Source organism: Megalopta genalis, chromosome 4 (genome assembly GCF_051020955.1).
Source record: "Megalopta genalis isolate 19385.01 chromosome 4, iyMegGena1_principal, whole genome shotgun sequence".
Taxonomy (NCBI): Eukaryota; Metazoa; Arthropoda; class Insecta; order Hymenoptera; family Halictidae; genus Megalopta; species Megalopta genalis.
Window position 1 is genome coordinate 11961076 of NC_135016.1, and position 21607 is coordinate 11982682.

A 21607-nucleotide genomic window follows, 5' to 3' on the forward strand; every position below is an offset into this window, starting at 1 on the left:
CTGGAATGCGGTGCACTTACGACGGAACGTCATATCCTGCGTCACCGCAGGTGTGACCGCGGCGGGTTCACGTTTTTCTCCGCGTTCCCCCCACGGCCGAAACGAAAACGGCTCGACACGCGTTTTCGCGATACGCGGCCTCGCCGCGCGAGCTCCGATTTCGTGCGAGCCGGCCTGGGAACCGGATGGGAAACGTCGGACAAGCCGCGTCGGGTTTTATCGAGCCGAGGAAATCGCGTGAAAGGCTCGCGGCACAGGCCGGCTCGTCGGCTGTCAAGTGTTCTTGCGGCGAAGAATGCGCGTGTCGAGGGGAACGAATTCTCGCGTTTCTGCCGACGAACGAGAGCTCCGCCGTGCCCGAACGTCGCGCGAACCAACGCGTCGACTGTTTATCGGCTCGGCTTTCCGCGGCAGCGCGCGCCGGCATCGCGTTGCGAAAACCGGCCGCGGCCGTTATCGGATGCGCCATCGTTGTCCAGCGATTTCGTGGGAGCGAGCGATCCAAATGAAACGCGCGCTCGCGCGCGGAAAGCTTTCCGGGCTTCTTCCGCTTTCCCTGCGATCGGTTTCCTGGATCGAAGATACGGCGCGCGCGCGCGGCTTCGCGCTAAATCGCGCTCCGGACGGGCCGACGCGCGATTTAATCGCGTTACGAGTTACGCGCAAAGACTTTCACGGCACTGACGTCATTAGCGTAACGTCGAAACGCGAGGATATCGAAAGGCGCGCACACGCTTCGGAGAAGCCTGAACCGGCACGCCGTTTCATTATCGTCCGTAAAGCGGTTTCGTAACGAGCCTAGTAGTCATAGACTTCTACGAATCCGCATGCCCCACATACCTCGTGAATCACGAATTCGTGCCGCGTTTAGACCGCCTTTAAAAATCGTTCCTCGGGCCTCCGTAGACCGGTAGGATCGCCTCGACGCGACCGGTCACCAGGACCAGTCATCTGGACGGACATCGTCGCCGACAGGTAGAGAAGGAAACCGCGCGGCGAGGTCTCGCGTGCGACCGGCTTCTTGTCGTGTCGGGAACGGTTCCGATCGATTCGGGACCCCGGTTTCTCGATCGATTGACCCGCATTACGTTACGAGAGCCGCGCGCAGCTGGCCCTTGGCCGATGTTTACAGCCGTGTATCGCGATGTACGTGCGAGCTGAATCTGGGACACCGGAGAAGAGAGAGAACGCGTAAGGCGAACGCGCGGAGTTTGAGGACAGTCCCTCGGTCACGCGAAACTTACCCCTGGCCCCAGCCGCGGCTGCTTTCGCGATTTTTCGAATCGGCCGCGGTATGGCACGACGGTGATAGCAACGATCCTGATCGCTGGATCGCGGGTCTTTATGCAGAATAAAGGTCGTTCGAGTTCATTGAAAGAAATATGGGTTATAGATGCGAACGGCTTTTCTTGTTCGATCATTGTAATATGTTGTTGTTATTATTATTTATACTACTACTATTATTAGTTCTATTATAATTATTATCATTATTATTATGATAATTATCGTTATCATTATCATAATTATCATAATTATCATTATCACCTTGTATTATTATGTAACTGACCCTGATCTCATTTTTAACGAATAATTTTTTGTTAACAGTTTGATGAAATTTAGACGGTTTTTAAACATTTAAATATGCGATAGCTGCGTGAAATTCGAGTTTGATGCGGGAAATGTTTCCTGGCAAGACTCGACGTTTCCACTTAATTTAATGTAATTTAATGTAATTTAATGTAATTTAATTCATTTATGCATTACTCATTTTTACAATGAAGAACCAAAACATATGATATTAATACTGGCAGAGAATCAGCGAATCAGCAGTTTAGATGAACAATTTATGTAAATTCGTATGAATTCTGTGATATTGACTGCAAATACGTCTATTTTGTCGTTGTAAAAAGGTAACAAAAATCGCTGTAAAGACCTAAAATGTTGAAAATAATACAACAATATGTTCCGTATTGACACTAAAGACTACACGCCAAGACTAAATTTATTTGAACTTCCTATGATTTATACTATAATATATTTATGTGATAATTTATATTTATATTATAAATCAAGAAAAAACAAAAGTATAGCCACAAAATTTCTCCTAGAAATATTTCCATAATATCAGGAAGTGTAAAAGAAAAAATCAGATATCGGTCATTTTGACTGTTTCGTTAGTTCTAATGTTAATACAAACATTACCTTTTTATTCTTTATTGTAAAAATGGATTTGTACCTGTATATAAGTAAATAAATAAACAAATAAATATCCTCTTAAATCCTTGTAACATCCCGACAGTACTGCTGCCCTTCGCTTAGTCATTTTCCTCGTAGGCACATAAAATCCGCTCCGTCCAGTGATTAAAGATCGCGGAGTATCGCAGAGTAATTGTGGTTGATTGCGAAAGGGAAGTCGTGGAATGCAACGGACGCGGACGACACGAAATCGTTGGTGATTCATCGGCGTTAGCCGGTTGTCCTGGTCACCGTGGACGGTGATTTCGACGGACGGTAACGAGAGAACCCTGGATAGGATTAATCGGCCCAGGAAACGAGATATATATATATATATATATATATATATATATATATATATATATATATATACATATATCTGCTTAGGGACTTAGGGACGCGGAGGCTGGCTCCGTTCGCGCGAATCGAGAGACACACGCACAGGGGGTGGCTGCGTTGCGACACGATAGAGAAAATGCGGGCAAGGTTATTCCCTTTCCAATGCACGCCACAATGGATACACGGAACCGCAGCGATCGCCGATATGGCCCGCGAAGTAGGACGCCTCGAGGTGGGATAGCTAGATCGAGTGTTACTTTCGAGCGATTTCTGGACTTGGCCGTTCGTCCAGCCGAGACAAATTCGAACGTCGGGAGCAAACCAGTCGCTGGAAACCCGTACCGCGAGATCTCTTCGACCGCTCGGCCATTAGATCGCCATTGCGCGCTCCGCGTTGCTCGATTACTTATTTATTCATTTATTTCTTCGTTTACTTTTGTTACGGACAGGCGCGAGGTTGTGCGAAAAATCGCAAGATATAACCGCAATTTCTTAAATTACTACGGTGGCCCACAAAAGTGTTCGTACAGCTTTTAAAACGCGATAACTATTTTAATACTGAACTAAATGACTTGAATTGTTTTTTAGATGATAGAAGGACTAGTCTACTAGACGATGACTGAAATGCTCCCTTTTCTTTTTAATTTTGTTATTACTTAAAAATTACTACAAAAAGAAATCCCTCGTTTTTTAACTTTTTTATCTGCACCTATAACGAATATTTAAAAAATGCCTTTCGTAGATCTCGGTAACTAATATGCTTGAAAATTTTATCGAAATCGGTTCACGTTGTTACGAGTTACGACAAATTAGAGATCGCAGAAATCGCAGTTTTATTACGATTTTGACCAAAAACTGGAAGAAATCTGCAGTTTTCGAATCGACTCTGAATTAACTAATTTCGATCAAATTTTCAGCACGCATACGAGTTACCGAGATCTACAAGACATTTCTTAAATTTAGCAGACTGGTGTCTCTATCATCTAAAAAAAAAGTTCAAGTCATATAGTTCAGTTTTGAAGAATTTATTGCGTTTCGAAAGGTGCGCGAACACTTTTGTGGCCCACTGTATGTCAAATTTATTCAGACTATGATACGCTCGTAGAATTACATTCGGCGAATATAATTGTCTTAATCGAATACGTGCAAACGCTAACCGTTATTGCGACACCTTAGACTTCTATTGTAACTCGCTTCTTGGCCTTAAACGCGCTGTCACGAATGCGATACGATGGATCTGACTTTTCTGTAATATTATATCGTCCGTTTTTATCTTCTCTTGTGTTATTCACGGTTAAACAATAACGCAAGAGAAGATAAAAACGGATCGTTGCATTTTCTTTATCTTCGTGAGAAAGGATTTTCATCGAGACGAAATAAAAATTAAATCAGTAAATAACGTTGCGAAATTATTTCACATTATACGCGTCCGATTCTGTTTCAAAGGGTGCAGTGAATGATTGGTGAAATCGATGCATGTACACTTCAATTTCCATTGAAGAACATCGTGGAGAAGTTCTTTGAATTTGATATAAAGTTGTTGAAGAAACAAAGTTGCCGAAGAAACAATGAGCCTATTAAGGGAGGGGGCGTTCAGGCAAAAATCAACTACCAGTAATCTCGCGGACAACATTTTGAAAATATGCATTTTGATAGCATTTTTTACGCTGATTCGAATTATGTGCAAATTATTTTGTCGATTAATTTTTTTGGCTATACGATTGGCTATATGATAAAAGAATCGAATCGAAAAATCTGTAATCAATTGTCTTCCGCATCGTGTACACAAACTGCCGTAAACATTTCACTTGGGAGATTTTAGTATTGTTCCAGTTATTTCAATTTTAGTAATAATTATCTCTATTGGGAAAAATTATATTTTTTAATTATATATACAATATATTTGTGAAACTGTGTGGAATGGACGCTGTTCGTAATTCTTATCTCTTAAAATCTAAAAATATTGTAGAATTAAGAAAAAAAGATATATATATATATATATTAAAAAATATATATTATATATATTTATTAATATTTATTATATATATATATTTATTTATTAAAAAATATATATTATATATTATATTATATATAAATATATATTAAATATATATTATATATTATATTATATATAAATATATATTAAATATATATTATATATATATATTTTTTAATTCTATAATACTTCTAAATTCTAAGAGATAAAAATTAACGAACAACGTTTTATTGCACACAATCGAATAAATATCCAATCGAATACAAATTTATCTATATAAAAATGTATCCATTATCAATATATTGATATTTGTCTTAACGCCATCCCTTAACATCCCTTAAATAAACCTACCAATCCCTAAAAGTAACTAACCTGCATTACTTTGCAACGACGACGAGACTGTATCTGTATATTCAGACCATTCGCTATCTTTCTTAAAACGTCTGTTTCAATTAAGAAATTTCTTTAGCGATTTTCTCCGAAAGCATTTTTACGATATCGTACTTCTCTTGCTCCGCTATAATCGAGCTTAGAAAGGTGAGCCCAGGACACGTCGCATGTTGCACATATTGCACACGAGCGAGAGTTTCTCGAAACCAAAGAAAGCGAAAATAAGAAAAAAAAAGAAAAAAGAAGAAAAAAAGTGTGGCGCTCGCGCCGTGACTCGAAAGATGATCGAATCTGCATATCGGCATTCTCGATCGCAGTTTCGTCTTTCGCCACGACCGCCGCAGCCAACCAAAGACAGGGTTGCCTATATATCTGTTGATCGGTCGCTCGATATAGCAGCGAATCGAATCGGCGTCGATTTTTCGATCCCGTGGCTCGATTCCGCGGGGCGAGTTCCTCGTACTCGAGTTTCGTCGGCAGAAACGTACGAAACGGGGCGAAAGAAAACAGTCCGTAGGATTGAGAGTCGAGTCGGGTCGAGTCGGGCCGAGCCGAGCCACATCGATTCGATTCCACTCGATTCGATTCGTAGCGTCGCTCGCTCGACTTGGCCGACCTTCACCCGGCTACCGTCGCCATTATGCTGGTTACACACCGGTCGTGGCTGTAATTTACGGTTAACCGAACGGAAACCGAAGGGGAGCGACCGCGTTGGAGTAACGAGGTCGTCGCGCATAGGGTCTTAACGAACAAGCTACGACTCCCTCTTTCTCTTCTTTTTTCTTTTTTTGTTTCCTCCTGATCGGTAAAGAGAATATCGTCGAGCAAAAGTAACGCCGAGCCGATAAACCGAATCCTTTTGCTTGCGAAAGCATACTGCGACAGGGTGGACTTCTTCGGCCGGAGCGCGGAGATCTTCGAAAAACGAAGTCGTAACCCTTCGTTCGTTTTTGTCACGCTTCGGTTTATTTGATTTATTTACGGGCGAATGCTCGTTACTAAGTAAAACGAAACAAATCGGGACGGAACGAGTATAGCAACAGCGAGTACATGGTAGAGAAAATGTAGCGAAGGAGTGGAAGGATAATTGTGGTAGATGTGAAGTAAATGGACGATATAGTTAAGATATAACAATATATAATAATATAATATATATAATATATAATATATATATATATAATATATAATATAATATAAGATATAATAATAATAATAAATATTAATAACCAGAGCTAATTTTAGTTTCAATAATTATTGTTTTTCCTTTTCACTCACGTGTATTATTTTCTGTGCTGAGGTCCCTTTGGTCCGTTTGTAAATAAATAAGAGACGTAAATAAATATAAATAAATAAGAGAAATAAATAAATTAGAGATGGGTCGTAAGCTGACGTTTAGATTCGCGATGCTCGAATCAGAAACTTTGCGAGATCTCGAACTTAGTCTTCTGCTTCCTTTTTTTAAGGAATATCTATTTTATTTTAATTTATTACAATAATGCAATTACATATTACATTATAAATTTAGCCTACGTTTTAACGTTTTAGCTTTCGCTTTAATCGTAACATATTAGTCATCGGGGTAAACTGCTGATTTTACGTATTTATCGCAAAAATGTCCAGATAAAATATCAAAGTGCAAACACTTTCGAAATTTTATATAAAAACATTTTCGTCTTCTCTTCATTTACTAAAATTATTAAAAGTAAAAATACACTTTTATCGAATTTCTGTTTCTCACGATCGAGTTAGACAATTGTTACTCTGCATAAAAATCCCACAGTCTAGTCATTGTTATACGTTCGAATTTTATACTTTAGCTTGTATTTTCCATTAGTTTCGATCTTAATGTTTCAGTTATTCCACAGCTTTCCAACATTTTTAATCTTCCTACGTATACGTACGGCCTCGTATTCCCCGGACAACGATACAATCGAATCGAATAATGTAATTTTCTCTGGATACAGACGATTGTAATGAACCGGTGAAATCGCGCCAATTAAAACGCGTCTAAAATTCAAAGCACGAACGCAATCGTATTATCATCGGCGAAACAAAAATTAATTCATATCGTCACAATATTCTCGTAAGTTGTTCGTGCAATTCTCTCTCTCTCTCTCTCTCTCTCTCCCTCTCTCTCTCTATGTTCTACCTTCAAGATAACTGCCACGGACGCTGTACTCGCCGCTCGTTCCCATTTCCGCTCGCATAAAAATTCTTTTTTCTCTCAAGTTTCTATATTTAAGGTTTCCATCTCTTTCTGCAGTTTCAAGTTTTTGTATTTCATCCGTCTTTGCGTGACTGCTGCCATATTATTGTCACTAGACACTGTGGATTTTATAGGTTCGCGATAAATATTAATAGATCAATTGCAAAACTAAAATGACCTGGGAAGAATTTAAGGATATTGTTGACATTAATGTCAACTTGTTACGATTGTAACAGAAATAATAATTTATATTTCTTACAATTAACTTAGACAGTCTTTATTTTGCAGGAAGATCTGCGAACTAATTATTAGCGTAACGAAGGTTTTATTATGATAAATAAAGTTGTTATTATTATTACTATTATTATTGTTGTTGTTATTATTGGTATTACTATTGGTATTATTATTGGTACTACAGTAATGTCTCTCTAATTGACGCTCAGATTGTCCACAAAAGTGGACAATTTGGGAAGAGCAGATACGATTATTCGAGCTCGTTTTTATAGTCGTTGACAATTCGTAACTATAAAAATGAACCACAAGGCTCGAATAATCGTATCTCCTGTTCCCAAATTGTCAATCTTTATGCACAATCTGAGCGTCAGTTAGGGAGACATTACTGTATTATTGGTATTACTATTGTTATTATTATTGTTTTTATTATTATTATTTGTATTACTATTGTTGTTGTTATTAGTATTGTCATTAGCGTCATTATTGTTGTTACAAATGATTATTTACGAGAAATCCGAATTTTTTGTGTACCGAGTCGTTCCCGAGTGTCCTATTATCGCCTCTCGAGAGAAGCGGACAGGAGAAAAAGGCGGCGCCGCGCGAGTTTCGCGAGGCGCGTGGGCGTCGAACAGGCCACGGAAGGTCGCGCAATCTGATTTTCGAGGATAGAACTCGTTGCGGCGAGACAGGCGGCGCGCGATAGCGGCCGAACGAAAAACGCGATTCTGCGTTTTCAAATGGGCCGCCCACGCGGCCGATGTTTCGCGACGCGAAACGCTCCGGAGTCGGGATCGCCGGGCCTCCTCGCGCAGCAAACGGATCGTGACCCACGGATCATCGCGATCGCGAGCGAGATCCATTTGCCCTTCCCCGTCGGGGCCCGACTCTGCCTGTAGCGGTTGTGTCGTAATATCTCCACCTTCGGTACCGGCTTTCGCCTCGCGATCGATCTCGATCCATAGATCATTCCATCGAGAAACGTTCCTCCTCTCTCGCTCGCTGCCCGGCTCGAGAGATCCGCTGATTTTCCATCTCTCGGACAGGCATCGCGATCGAGCGATTTTTCGCCGCGGACGGAGGTCGTGCCGCGATCTCGATCGCGAAACGATTTCGTCGAGTCATCCGTCGCGATTCGAGAGACACGCGCACGGATCCGGAACGAGATCTCGATCCCGGTTTTTCGCCGCGGCGCGTCGCGACGGCGACGACCGCGTATACGTATACGCGAAAGGGATCGTCGAAACGAATTCCCGCTGTTTCATCGAGCTCGAAGGACAAATCGGAGCAAGATATAGCTCGAGGGGAGGAAGGGGGCGACCAGCGAGTAACGATCGGCGGAATTTCTCGTTATTCCTTCGGAGTCCGCAGCCCCTGTTCGCGACTCTGGGTGGCTTCCTTCGAGCCTAAGAACACGAACTCGGGAAGAGAGTTATTGATCGGATGAGCGAGCAGCGCGGCACTGAACGGGCAATGATCACGACGACCTTGAGAAGAAGGCAACGTTTGTTCGGCGATGCAACGCGCGCGCGGCATACCATCGTATTTTCTCACCCGTGAAGATCGAGCCACTGCACTTTTTTTTACTCTCTTGCTCCCTCGCCGGGTGCCAGAGAGGGACAGAGACCGGGTGCCAGCGAGAGAGAGAGAGAGAGAGAGAGAGAGAGAGAGAGAGAGAGAGAGAGAGAGAGAGAGAGTTCGCGACGATCCGACAGTGATCACCGTTGGCGACCGTTCCGATCGAACGAACCGATAAATATAATTAAGGCGACGGGAAGCTGAAGAGCCCTCGACACGGAACGCCACGACCGCTTTATCATCCGCTGTATCTGTATCGGCGATAATCGCCGTCATCGCGCAGAAGGGATGTTAATAAGACGTCGTGCTCGCAGCCCGAACCTAGCCGAGTCACGATGTCCTCCACGAACGCACGACCGAACAGTCAAAACAGGAAACCCATCGACGTGCTCTCGGCGCGGTCGTCTCGATATTTATTCGTTTACGGGACCAAATCCCTTTGGACAACAAACGAAAGATTACGAGCTATCGGTTAACGGTTAGAGTCGAGGAGACGATGCACCTGACGCACAAAACGCGATGGGGTAGAAAAGAAGTCCAACTGTTTGTTAGTAGATGTTAACCCATTGCACTCGAAAATATTTTAATTGTAAATCTGAAATAATTTCTCCGACTTGTAATATTTTCATTTTGTATGACAGTGTAACTTTTAACAATTTTTTAAATCTAAGCTTTGATCATGTAAAAAATTATCTTGGAACGCGGTAGAGTATATAATATAATATAATATAATATAATATAATATAATATAATATAATATAATATAATATAATATAATATAATATAATATAATATAATATATCATAATATAATAGTTATCGATTGCTAACAACTATACAAATGAGTCACAAGGCTCGAATAATCGGATCACCTCTTACCAAATTGTCCATTTTTGTGCATAATCTGAGCTGTGAATTAAGGAGAATTTACTGTATAACAATAGAGTCACCACTCGAGTGCAAAGGGTTAATTATTTATTAGGGTTAATTATTTTATTTCTAAAAATCTTGTTTAAACTCTTATTGTCACCCTATAAAGTGATATGATTATCTTGTTTTAACACTTGGATAGCAATGCCCGGGGCCATTTGGACCCAGATTATAAATGTACTATCATTTAATCATCTAGTTTCTGACAGTTAATTTCACTTTTCGCATGTTTCATTACTGTCCATAAAAAATTTAACGTGTCTCCTTAAAAAATGAGTATATATATATATATATATAAAAGAGAATTTCTAAATAAAATTATAAAAAATCCTAACTATACTCAGTTAAATTTTCGACAAAATAATCCGCCAGATGAGATCAAATGAAAACGATCTAGTAATAACGGGTACAAGATGGGGCCATCGACGATTTTAAACGAAAATAAGAGATCGAGTAAAGTATAATGTGCTTGAAAAGAACAAAGTTGAATACAGAGTAGTCATAAAATGCCACAGTAATAATAATAATAATAGTTTTGCTGTGTCTCTATTGTTAAATGTCGCAACCGAATGAGAAATCCACTGTAACCACCGCGTTAATACCTTCAATTATGTACTCGAATGGGCTTCCCCCCGTTCATAAATAAACAAACAAATAAATCAATAATAATGGTCATCGAATGGCATTGGACAGCCCTCGATACGGCATTTAAACGGGCCGCTGCTGGAAGGAAACGCGAGCGTCGAACAAGGACATACAAAACCTGCATCCTTCGTCTCAAAGGGGAGTATTGTTATGTTAAGTGAAAAGACGCGCCCCGGTACGGCATGGGAAGCATCCTGAAAGGCAAAGGACGCCTTTCAGGGAAGGGAGGCCGAAGTAGCAGCGACAGACAGACAGATAAAGAGGGAACGAGAGAGAGAGAGAGAGAGAGAGAGAGAGAGAGAGAGAGAGAGGGAGAGAGAGAGCGTCGAGGGCACAGCTGTTGCTCGTCTGGAGGCAGCTGCGTCCTACGGATCGCGCGCCGCACGGTGGTCGATATTCTTTCTAAAAATGGGACCAAAATCATTTACGACTTGGAAACATAATTATTGACAAGTAACAGGATCCAACATCTTCTCAAACGCACGGTGTCATTTCTCTCAAGTAACGACAATACGTCGTTATCGATTTTTACGTTTCCTTTTATTGCTACAAAAATGAGACCTGTTATTAGAAGGTCCGATGTTATGCAAAGCGTGACATTGTGTACGACTTTCAAACAATAGAACTAAGAAATTCGCAACAATTCGTAGCTGTTCGTAGATTTTGCAGTTGCAAGAAAAGAAATAATTCTAAGAGATTCCAAAAAAAGAGACTTAGACTAAAGTTTTCCTAATTGACGCTCAGTTTGCGCACAAAATTGATTGACTGTACACAAAAAATTTCGGAAGAGAAGATACGATTATTCGAGCCTTGCGGCTCATTTTTATAGTTGTTGACGGTCGGTTACTATAAAAACGAGTCGAAAGGATCAAATAATCGTATCTCCACTTCCTAAATTGACCATTTTTTTGTACAATCTGAGCGCCAATTAGGGAGAATTTACTATCACGAATTTCATCCGTTATCGAAATAATTATTTTATTATTATAATTAGACTGCGGATTTTTACGCGAGATAAAAATTGTTTGCATTCGTTGTATAAAGCAGAAGTTAAATAAAGATGCACCTGTGCTTTTAATAATTTCAACAAATTGTGAATAGTCCAATAGGATTCTTAAAAATTCATCTAATTATATATATTACATGTATATTATATATTATTATATATTATATCTCTCTAAAATTATATTATATATAATATATTATTATTATATATATATATATATCATTTATTTTATATCTTTATATTATGTATTATTATATTATTCTTCTATTATTATGACACTTTGAAACCACACTTCGGGTTTTCAAACAATTAAAAGCATGCTTATTTTAATAGAACAGAAACGTTGCAGTCAAAATTTCTATAATTTTGAGTTGCTTCAATATTTTCAAATTACAAGCAAAATTAAATGTATAAAACCTAACGATTACACGGATTCGACAATAATAAATCAAACTCCCCAACAATGTTCCGCTTGCAAAACAATGTTTTCTTCGTCCTGTTTCCATTATGTAAGAAAATCGGCCACCGTTCGCCGCAACGGGACGCGTTCCGAGACCGTCGCGAGGATAAAGAAAAGTCTCGGATCGATCCTCGAACGGTGGTCCTGAAAGGAAATCCGACGAGAGCGCGAGTCGCGTGTTGAGAAAGCGGAGCCTCGAAATTGGAAGAGAGACCGCGGGAACGCGGCAAACCGGATGCCGCGCGATTATTTAGCGGGCAGATCGGGTAACCGCGATGCACCCTGGGATCTCGTTTTCCCCCCTCGACGGAAGGTCATCGACGACCGGATCGCGAACGCTCCAACAAGTAGGCACACGGCCGGGCTGTCGCGCTAATTGCAGGTGCCGTTACCGTTACTTTCCAGATGGCATGCCCGTTTCTGTCGCGCTGCCTCGTCCGCTCCAATCGGAGCGCGTTCCTCTCTGCGAGGCGCGACGAGAGCCGCCGATCTGGTTCTACGACGCGATCTATCTCCCGATCTATCCACGCGATCCTATCCGTCGCGCGTTTTCGCCGAACGGCCTCGCCGAATTCGCGAAACGGATTGCTGCTCGCCGGCTCGCTCGCTACCGTGGAAATGTCGAGCGGCGAGCGCATTGCTCGCGGTCTCCGCATTCCCGGCTCGTAGCAGAATCTATTTTCAAGCGACGCTAAACTCCTCCGGTCTGCTTCGTCCCCCACCTGTCTCCTGTCTCCGTGTATTCTAAGACGCGACCCGACACCGTAAAAAGCAACAGCCGGCACCGCGTCCCGCTTCTCCGCAACTAAAAAGTATCGTTCCGCCGATCGAATTTGCTCGGGCTTGCTGCTCTCTTCTTGGCTCCGGCGTGGCCGGCCCTCTCACGACTCGTCTCGTCGCGGCTCGTTAAAACGCGCTCGACTCGGAGCCACGTAATAAGATTGCGCGGAAAAACCGTGTCATGCTCTGCTCGCCTCTTATGCCCCGCGCGCATCCTTCGGCATCGCCGCGCGGAGATTGCGCAGCTTTCGGAGATAGCCGCGCGAAATGGAACACCGATGCAGCGTTCCCCGAACGCTTCAGAAATTCCTGTCGCGTCGACTGGCAATGCTCGTCATGGGGTTTCGTCATGGGAGCCGGATTATTGTAATAATAATGGTAATAATAATTGATTCGAGTATACTGCTAAAAAATCCTTCGTTAAGGAAGAAAAATTAGAAAAAAAGATTTCTCTCGTGTAACCGTCACGCGCGAGTACTAAAAAAAATAAAAAAGAGGAAGACAAAAATATTTAATATACATATATATTATATATTAAATATTATACTATATATTAAATTAAATAAATATAATTATTTTATATTATATTTTATATTAATTATTTTTTATATATATTTAATATAAAAGACTATATATTAAATATACATTTTTTCTTCCTCTTTTTTTTATAAATAATAATACGAATTTTATATAATATATATTATATAAATTTTATATAATAATAGTAAGAAGAAAAAGCAAGGAATAGTATAGTGTATATAACATTGGGTTATTGCAAAAGTAATTTCGGTTTTCCAATGTAGATATTTTCCAAAAGAAAACGAAATTGTCTTTGCAATAACCTAATGGATATACATATAGCAGAACATAAAAAATATGTACAACACAGTCAAATATAATAGTCGAGAGATTATCAGACATTTATAACATATAAATAATAATTTATCATTTATAAGTAATACCGTTGCTAAGAAGAAGAATGCAAAAGGAAGATTGATAGAAAAACAGAGAAAAATTATGTCGCGCATCGATGAATCACAACCGTGACAACTGCAGCGTATGCGAAAGACAACGTCCGTCATGTTAATTCTTAGCTATTTACGACATCGTCTCTCATACTAATTCTTATCTGTAACAAACGGTGTTCCGTATCATTCGCATGCCTTCTCTAAACGAATTTGAGAAATGAGAAACATATTTCAGAAAATGTGTAGCGCATCGCGTCATAGTGTAGCAAAAAACGGAGGCTTTTTCTTGATCGCGTGCAACCGCCCTCAAAACAACGTCCTTCGGGAAGACGTCACCGGGCGCCATACGCGCGGATTTCCAGCGGAACAACGCGGCGATGCAAGCGATGCAAGCGATGCGAAGTGCCACTTAATTTCGTTAAAATGCAACGAAACAAATCACACATTGTGAGATTAGATGCTATTAATTACCTTTTTATAATTTCACGTCGATAAATTGAATTTTGAACCTTTAAAAAAATGTAAAATTCATTCATCTATTTCCTCATACACAGAATTTTAAACGGAATTTTAAAATGCCATAGGCGACGCAGCTGTGAATTTCGGGAGGACCCGGGGGGATCCAAAAATTCGTTTGCATCGTGAGTCACCGGTTTCGGAAGGAATTCGTTCGTCCCGGCACTGGAGCCTCGCGAGAGTATCGATGTTTGCGCATGGAAATACCGCGGCAGTGATTCACGGTTCCGACTCTGCTCGATCCCATAGATCTTCGCGCAAAGTTTGGAACACGTTCCTCCGAGACGCGGGAAGCGTCCGTCGTCCCCCGTCGACGATAACTGTACCCTGAGTCACCGCGAGGCGAAACGGATGAACGGAAAGTAAACCTCTCTCGAGCGCGCGCGCGCGATCTTGACCTTCGCGGTGATCTACGTCGAACGCGCGTGATCGCGTTAACGATCCAGATGGGGGCAACTAAATGTTCCCTTTGTTCCAGGCGGGTCCGGGGCGAGAAGGCGCCGCTTTACTTCGCCGATCGCGCGGCGAAGCTGGATAAACGTCTAGCGACTTCCTCTCCGCGGTTCTCCCTCGGCTACGCGTTCGCGGCTCGCGAAAGGCAAAAGTAAATCGACGTGAAATGCCAAGACCGTGACGAACGCGGGAGACGTTCGAGGAGCCGAGACTCGAGAGGGCAAACGTTGCGGGCAATAAAGTGCCGGCACACGGACCGGGGCCCGGTATCGAACGTTCGCGCAGGCAGAATCGCTTAATTGGTAGAAAAGGAACGGGCGAGCGCGCGCGAAACGTTTGCTCCAGTTTATTTACATTCGCGAATAACGACCTATACGCCGATATAGCCATAATATTTACACCGGGACCCCTTTCCAGCGAACGTTTATGGCGTCGGTACGTCGATTCGCGGCTCTCGATTCCCGTTTCCACTTATCTACGGTTCGCCGAACAAAAGATCGGTCTCTGGAAAGTGAGCGATACACACTCGATAGACGAATGCTGCGCCAGTTGCATGCATGCAACTGCGCCGGTGCAGTCGGCTCGCGCGACATCGACCACGGGACGCGACGCGACGCTCTGCGATGCGACGCTTGCTTTGCATTTAATTCGTTACGAATGGTTACGCAATTAAGACATTTCCAAGGAATCGCGACGTCGGTTGTTTGAATTCCAGCGTGCCGTAACAGCCGCCGTTGGGCAAACAATCTGAACAAAAAAGCGTTCCCTTGGACCGCGAATCCGATTAACACGAAGTAATTGTTATTGTTTATTAGCGGACGGACTGGAAGCCCCTTGTGTACATAACAGTTTAACGCGTCGACTGACAACGACGCCAAAAATGTCGCGACGTCGAAGTATTTTATTCGAGCGAATTAAGCGAGCTTAAGTAGAGTTAGACGACGGCTGTTACTTTTTCGACGTACGTGCGTTTCGTGATAATTGTATTTATTTGTTTTATTATGTTTATTATATATTTCTACGTTTTTTTTCGTATATAATTGATTCGCGTACTAATTAATTTTCCAATCCGAGCAAATCGTTTCGTCGCTCTCGAAATGATTGTTATTAACACTTTGACGACTACGCCAAGAACCTCAAAAATTTCATAAAATTAAAGTACTTTATTCTATATTGTACTTATTGTATATATATAAAGTACTTAATTAAATTTAAATTGCAGAGCAAAGTTGTGCGACATCGATTACTGATTCAACGATCTTACCACTTGCGAATGCTAATAAAATTAAGAGATTCTATTGGATCAGCGTAAAAATTAATTTAAAAAAATGAGATTTTAAGTAATTCTGTCACGCACATATGTGTGATGCAACGGTCAAAGTGTTAGCAGTAAAAAAAGAAGGTAACACGTAGAGGAAAGCGAAATAAAAATCATGCGAAAGAAAATATTGTCGCTTACGAAAGGTAGTAAAATGATTGTTGTACAATATGCAACGATAATTTTAGGCTTCCTAGCGGGTGTTTTTTCACGTGTACAGAGTGGCGAGCACGATTAATTATTCTATTAATAGAATTTTCAGATTCATACGTTGTGCGATTCTTTAAATGTTTAATGCTGCATGCAAGGCGGACAATTACTGGAGATAAAATGTGACCTCCGATTACTTCAGCTACAAACAAAATGTCGATAATTGTCTTCTACATTATTTTCTAGAATGTACGATTGTTGTACAATTTTTAATATTTTTGGTGCGCCAGAGTATTCAGAACCTGTGTATATAAATAAATTCTAAGCTCTATATTTACATAGATATTACATAGATACGAATATAAATAATATTTATAATTTATTATTTGTTAATTTACATATAGATAATATTACAATATTATATTATATTATATAAATAATATTATAATATTATATTATATAGAGATAATGTTATAATATTATATTATATATAAATAATATTATAATATTATATTATGTAGAGATAATGTTATAATATTATATTATATAGAGATAATGTTATAATATTATATATAAATAATATTATAATATTATATTATATAGATAATGTTATAATATTATATATAAATAATATTATAATATTATATTATATAGATAATGTTATAATATTATATATAAATAATATTATAATATTATATTATATAGATAATGTTATAATATTATATTATATATATAAATATAAATTCTAAGCTCTATCATGCAGTGTTTGAGAAAGCGTATTTTCAAGCGAGTCTCCACAGTCATGCGAGTTAAAAGGCAAACATAAAATAAAGACTTTGTTCTGCGATTTTTCTACGCTCTGACAACGTACACAAGTCGATCGCATTGAATGTTATCGGTTAATCGTGACTGCATTGACACCTGTCATTTACAGATATAAATCGCCTAACGATTTCCTAACAATTTGTTAATCTCCTCCAACCTCGTTATACGCATATTTTCCTTTTTTAACCTAGCATCGCGTCCGGCCTGGTACAAATAAAATAAACGAATAAATACAAGCCGAGATGCGTGCGATATCGGCAAAACTCGCTAGCGCGTGCACGCGCGGATCCGACGCGAGAACGGCTGCCCTCCGCCCGAATTAAATTCGGAGCGTGCCGCAGGTGTTTGCCGGCGAGCAGCTGTTATTTAGCATTTGCAGGGAGCGCATAGCGACCGGGGCGGCTGCAGAAATCTTTGCAACGGTGCAACGCGTTCAAAAGGGAGACGCGGCGCGGCCTAACGTGCTTACGTGCTCCGAAACAGAGAGAATGAGTATGTCGTCGTTGCCGCCGGAGAGCCTCGGCGAGCATAATCGCGACGCTGCGACAAATATTAATGTTCCGCGATAATTTACCGTGCGAAAAATCCCGCGTCGCGGCGCAACCGCGCGCGTGTATAGTCGATATCGGTGCAGCGTTTAACGTGCGATCCGCGACGTACACCGCGTACGGTACGTGCAACGACGACAACAAACATCGCAGCCGGTGGCCTATATTATCGCGGCCAGCAACGAGAGTACGCTCGCTGGCCACTTCCAGCGCGCGATTGGCGAACAAAAAGATCGCCGAGGAAAACGGCACTCGGACAAAATGGAGGATGAACGCGCGATTGGCCGTGACCAGAATGCAGCGAGCGACCCGGTGGTGGTGCATCCTCGTCTCGTCTCTTTTCCTTTTCTTTTCTTTTCCTTTTTCTCTCTCTCTCTCTCTTCGCGGGGAATTTCCGACGGAAGCGCCTCGGGCGAGCGACTGTTGCTTTCGCGAAGAAATCGGACCGTGAGTCTGCCGCGACCTGTTGCCGCCGCTCCGAAAGGAATTTCGTAAACATCGCGGCGCACGTGCCTTCTTTGTCACGCGATTTCGCAACGTTTGCCGACCTTTCCGAATCGTGTGTGTGTTATGGTTTCGTTTCCTCGCTCGCGCGCGGGGCCACCACCCCTCTCTCTCTCTCTCGCGAAAGAAAGTAGCGCGCGTTCGCGCGATCGTTTCGGAGCGGCCGATAGATCGGATCGATCCCGCCGCGGCGCAGGATCGCCGATGGATCGGCATCCGCCGCGGATGATTAATATTAGAAGCGAATTAACTGTGTCGCGCGCGACCCGATTCCGCGATTTCTCCTCGACGGTTTCTTACGATCGGCGAGTCATTCGGGACACGCGCCGGGCCATCTTCCTTCCGCGGATGGTCCTCGACCTTGCACGGTTTCGGAGGAGCGTTCCGTGCCGCTCGCAGCCTCCTCTTTTCAGCTCTCTCCGCCGCTCGGCCGGAGGAGCGACGGAATCCACGAGAGCAGGATCGACGGAGACGGGCGAAGACGGTGCTGCGAGGACCGCGGGGGGAGAGAGAGAGAGGGGGAGAGATACGCCGCCGTGTCGGTAGACCGAGGTCGTAAAAGAGTATCGGCGTGCGCGAAGTCTCGACCTCGATCTCTCGCGGTAGGGGCACTTTCTTTCTCCGGCAGGACACAGCCAGGATGCGGACCGGACCGAGAAATTAGGGGTGCCCTGACCACGATATCTTGCACCGGCCGAAGGACCGCTCCTTTTTTCTCTCCACGGTTCGACAGCCGTTTCGAAGAACCGCTTGCACGCCCTGGTCCGCTCCGTTCGAAACGGAAGACCGGGAACGGATCGGAGCGGAGCGGAGCGAAAGCAAATAGACGATTTTAATTAGCGCGACGGGAACCGCGTGGCGAATCGGCGACCTCGCGAGGTCGTCGCTGGAATGCGGTGCTATTTCAAGTCGGAAGCATAGGCGACGCGGTAACCTCGTTACACAAAGAGACGAGCAGATAGGATGTTGAGGCGACGGGCCGAGGAGCGTGGCGCGGGGAGGCGAAGGTGGACGAGGGAAGCCGAGGAGGCGCGGTGGAACCGAGCGGACAGAGGGAAGAGAACAGCGGGGAAAGGTGGAAGAAGGCGAAGAAGACGACGACGACGAAGAAGAAGAAGAAGAAGAAGAGAAAGAGAGGAGTCGGACTCACCGTGCGAAAGGTTGTTCCTCGACCTCATACAGCTCCTCGAGGGTCTGTTTCGAGAGAAGCCTCTCCAGTCTCTGGGGCGTGGGAGCGAGATGCCCTGGGATGCTGGTAGTCTCGAATTGGCTGTCCGCCGTCATGGCCGCTGCCGATTCGACGACGCGTCAATCGTAACAACAACTCCAAACGGTGGGCCGCGCGGATAATCCACAACAGACTATCGAAAATTTCACTCGGAACTGATGATCACAGCCAGCTATTATCCTCGTTGCAAAGTATCCGTGTGTGGTGCACGAGATAAGGGGGTGGGTGCGCCGATGCGGCTTTTTCAAATCGGAACGGGACAACAGGGGGGGAAACGACGATTTCTCCGGTACGGTTCACTGGGTGCTGCTTCACGGGGGTGTAAATCAATCGCGGCGACAACGCAACGGCGAACGGATCACTATGTCACTGGCGCGACAGTTCGCGGCACGCATCTCTCCGTTATCCGGCCGATCTTCTCTCCTCGCGGACGTGTCTCGCGACTACGAAAATCCGGGTATCGGGGACGAGGGCACGGGTCTCTGCCACGAAGACTCGCACGCACCGATCGCTAGCCGCGATACAAGGCAGGCACGCGCTTCTATCGTGCAAGCCTTACCACGCGCGACCGCTCGTCGCGACGGTTCACCAACAATTGAAACCTTCCGCCGTGGCTTCGCGCGATCCCCACTCTACCGTGGTGCCCCGAGCCCCTTCGCTATCTCCGCGCCATGGTGGGGAAAGTACATCCCCTCTACCGCGGCGGCGACCGGTGACAGTCGACAGTGTACGGAACCGAACCGGGCCGAACCGAACCGAAACGAGCCGAACAACCTTCGCCGCACCGCAACACTCCGCCGCTGCGGCGAGCCAACCGTGCACCGAACAACTGCGAAAGGCGAAAGAAAGATGCACCCCGACAGGCATGCACCGACCGCCACTTCCTCTTCTCTTCTCTTTGCACGGCTCTCGGGGACACTGCGACCGTGCTCGTCCCGATTCGCTCGCTCTCGCGCTCGGTCCTCTCTTCGCCTCGGTTCCCGCTTCTCTGTTCCTACGAATTCTTCGAAAACGAAAAAAAATCCCGACGCTGCACGCGACGCAGACCGCGCTTCGATTACCCAAGACGAGAACCGTCTACTCGCGGAGTGCATACGTGTTGTATGCACGTTCGCGAGGTCTCGCGGCGTGATCGATTTTAGCCGAGAGGAACGCCGCCGTCCCGTTTGCGACAGACATTGTTGCGGAACAGGGTTGCTGCGCGGTGACTTGAACGCCGCGGCAGGACAGGAACGTTTCGTGCGAAACCGAGCGCGCGCGGTGGTCCCTCTCTCTCTCTCTCTGATTATTTTCGGTAGTTAAACAACCGTTTTGCAAGACGTAGCGGAGCGGCGGTTTCGCGTCGGACGCGTGAGAAAACCGTGCGCGCCGGTAGATCGACCGGCTTACGGTCGGACGAATAAACGGATCTCGCGGGGCCTTGGGCCCCGGCGAGCAAACGCGGAGAGCCAGAAGGCTTGTAAAGTGTGCCAGGATCTTGTCAACCACCGTGCATGATTACGGCGAGCGAGCATGAATAATTGAATGCATAATTTATCGATTTCGCGGCGAAAGAGCGGCTGCGGCGCGCCGTCCGGAGAAAGAGAGGGGCCGCCGCGCGATCGCGGCTACGCGCGCACCTCTGCATTATAGATCTCCTAATAAGTCCGGTGCAGCTTCCAATGCCGAGATAAATCAGCTAATCTCGATAAGGACAACCGTTGTTTCGACGCCGCGGCATCGGCGCAGTTATTCCCGGCGGCCGGGACGCGTCGCCTCGTGTCACGCGATCGCGGATGCACACCGTACGTAAGTACCATTTCGGACGGCCGCGGTTGTCCTTGTTCTTCGTTCTTCGTTCCTCCTCGTCCGCGCGATTCTCCGCCGAGGAAGAATCGGCCGGCGAGGCGCCGCGCCGATCGCGTTTCCCAACAGGATCTTGCGAGACTTCGGGACAAGTTTCTTAATCGAGTTATCACGCGCTTCCGATGAGCCCTGGACTGACGCAATTAATGCACGGCCGTTCAGATAATATTTCCGCGCGAACGAAATTGTTTTGTAAAATACGAGAAGCGGCCCGCGCGCGCAGCGGCCCGGTCATACCAGAATCAAGTGGGTTACAGATAGCGCGGACGCGATGGTTAATAGACTATTCGGTGGCCGGGAGCTGGTTTCCCGGCACTTATCTAAATCCTTCGACGCGTTTGACCACCCATTTCGAGAAGGATCGCGTCGTGTTCTAGCCAATTAAGAAGGGAAAAGGACAAGGTAAAAGCGCCGGATAATGCGCCGGCCGGTGCCGAGGTATACGGCGCGCGTGCTA

At 44.2% G+C, this 21607-nt stretch overlaps 1 protein-coding gene across 1 annotated transcript in view; it reads right to left on the minus strand.

The window, feature by feature from the left end:
- LOC117223415 (uncharacterized) overlaps positions 1–20114 on the minus strand; it is a 91050-nt gene extending 70936 nt beyond the window's left edge. Inside the window, exon 1 of the mRNA XM_033475685.2 lies at positions 19228–20114. Within this exon, the coding sequence (XP_033331576.2) occupies positions 19228–19361 (134 nt within the window). The 5' untranslated portion in view covers positions 19362–20114. The remainder of the gene's footprint in view (positions 1–19227) is intronic.
- Between the last annotated feature and the right edge of the window lie 1493 nt (positions 20115–21607).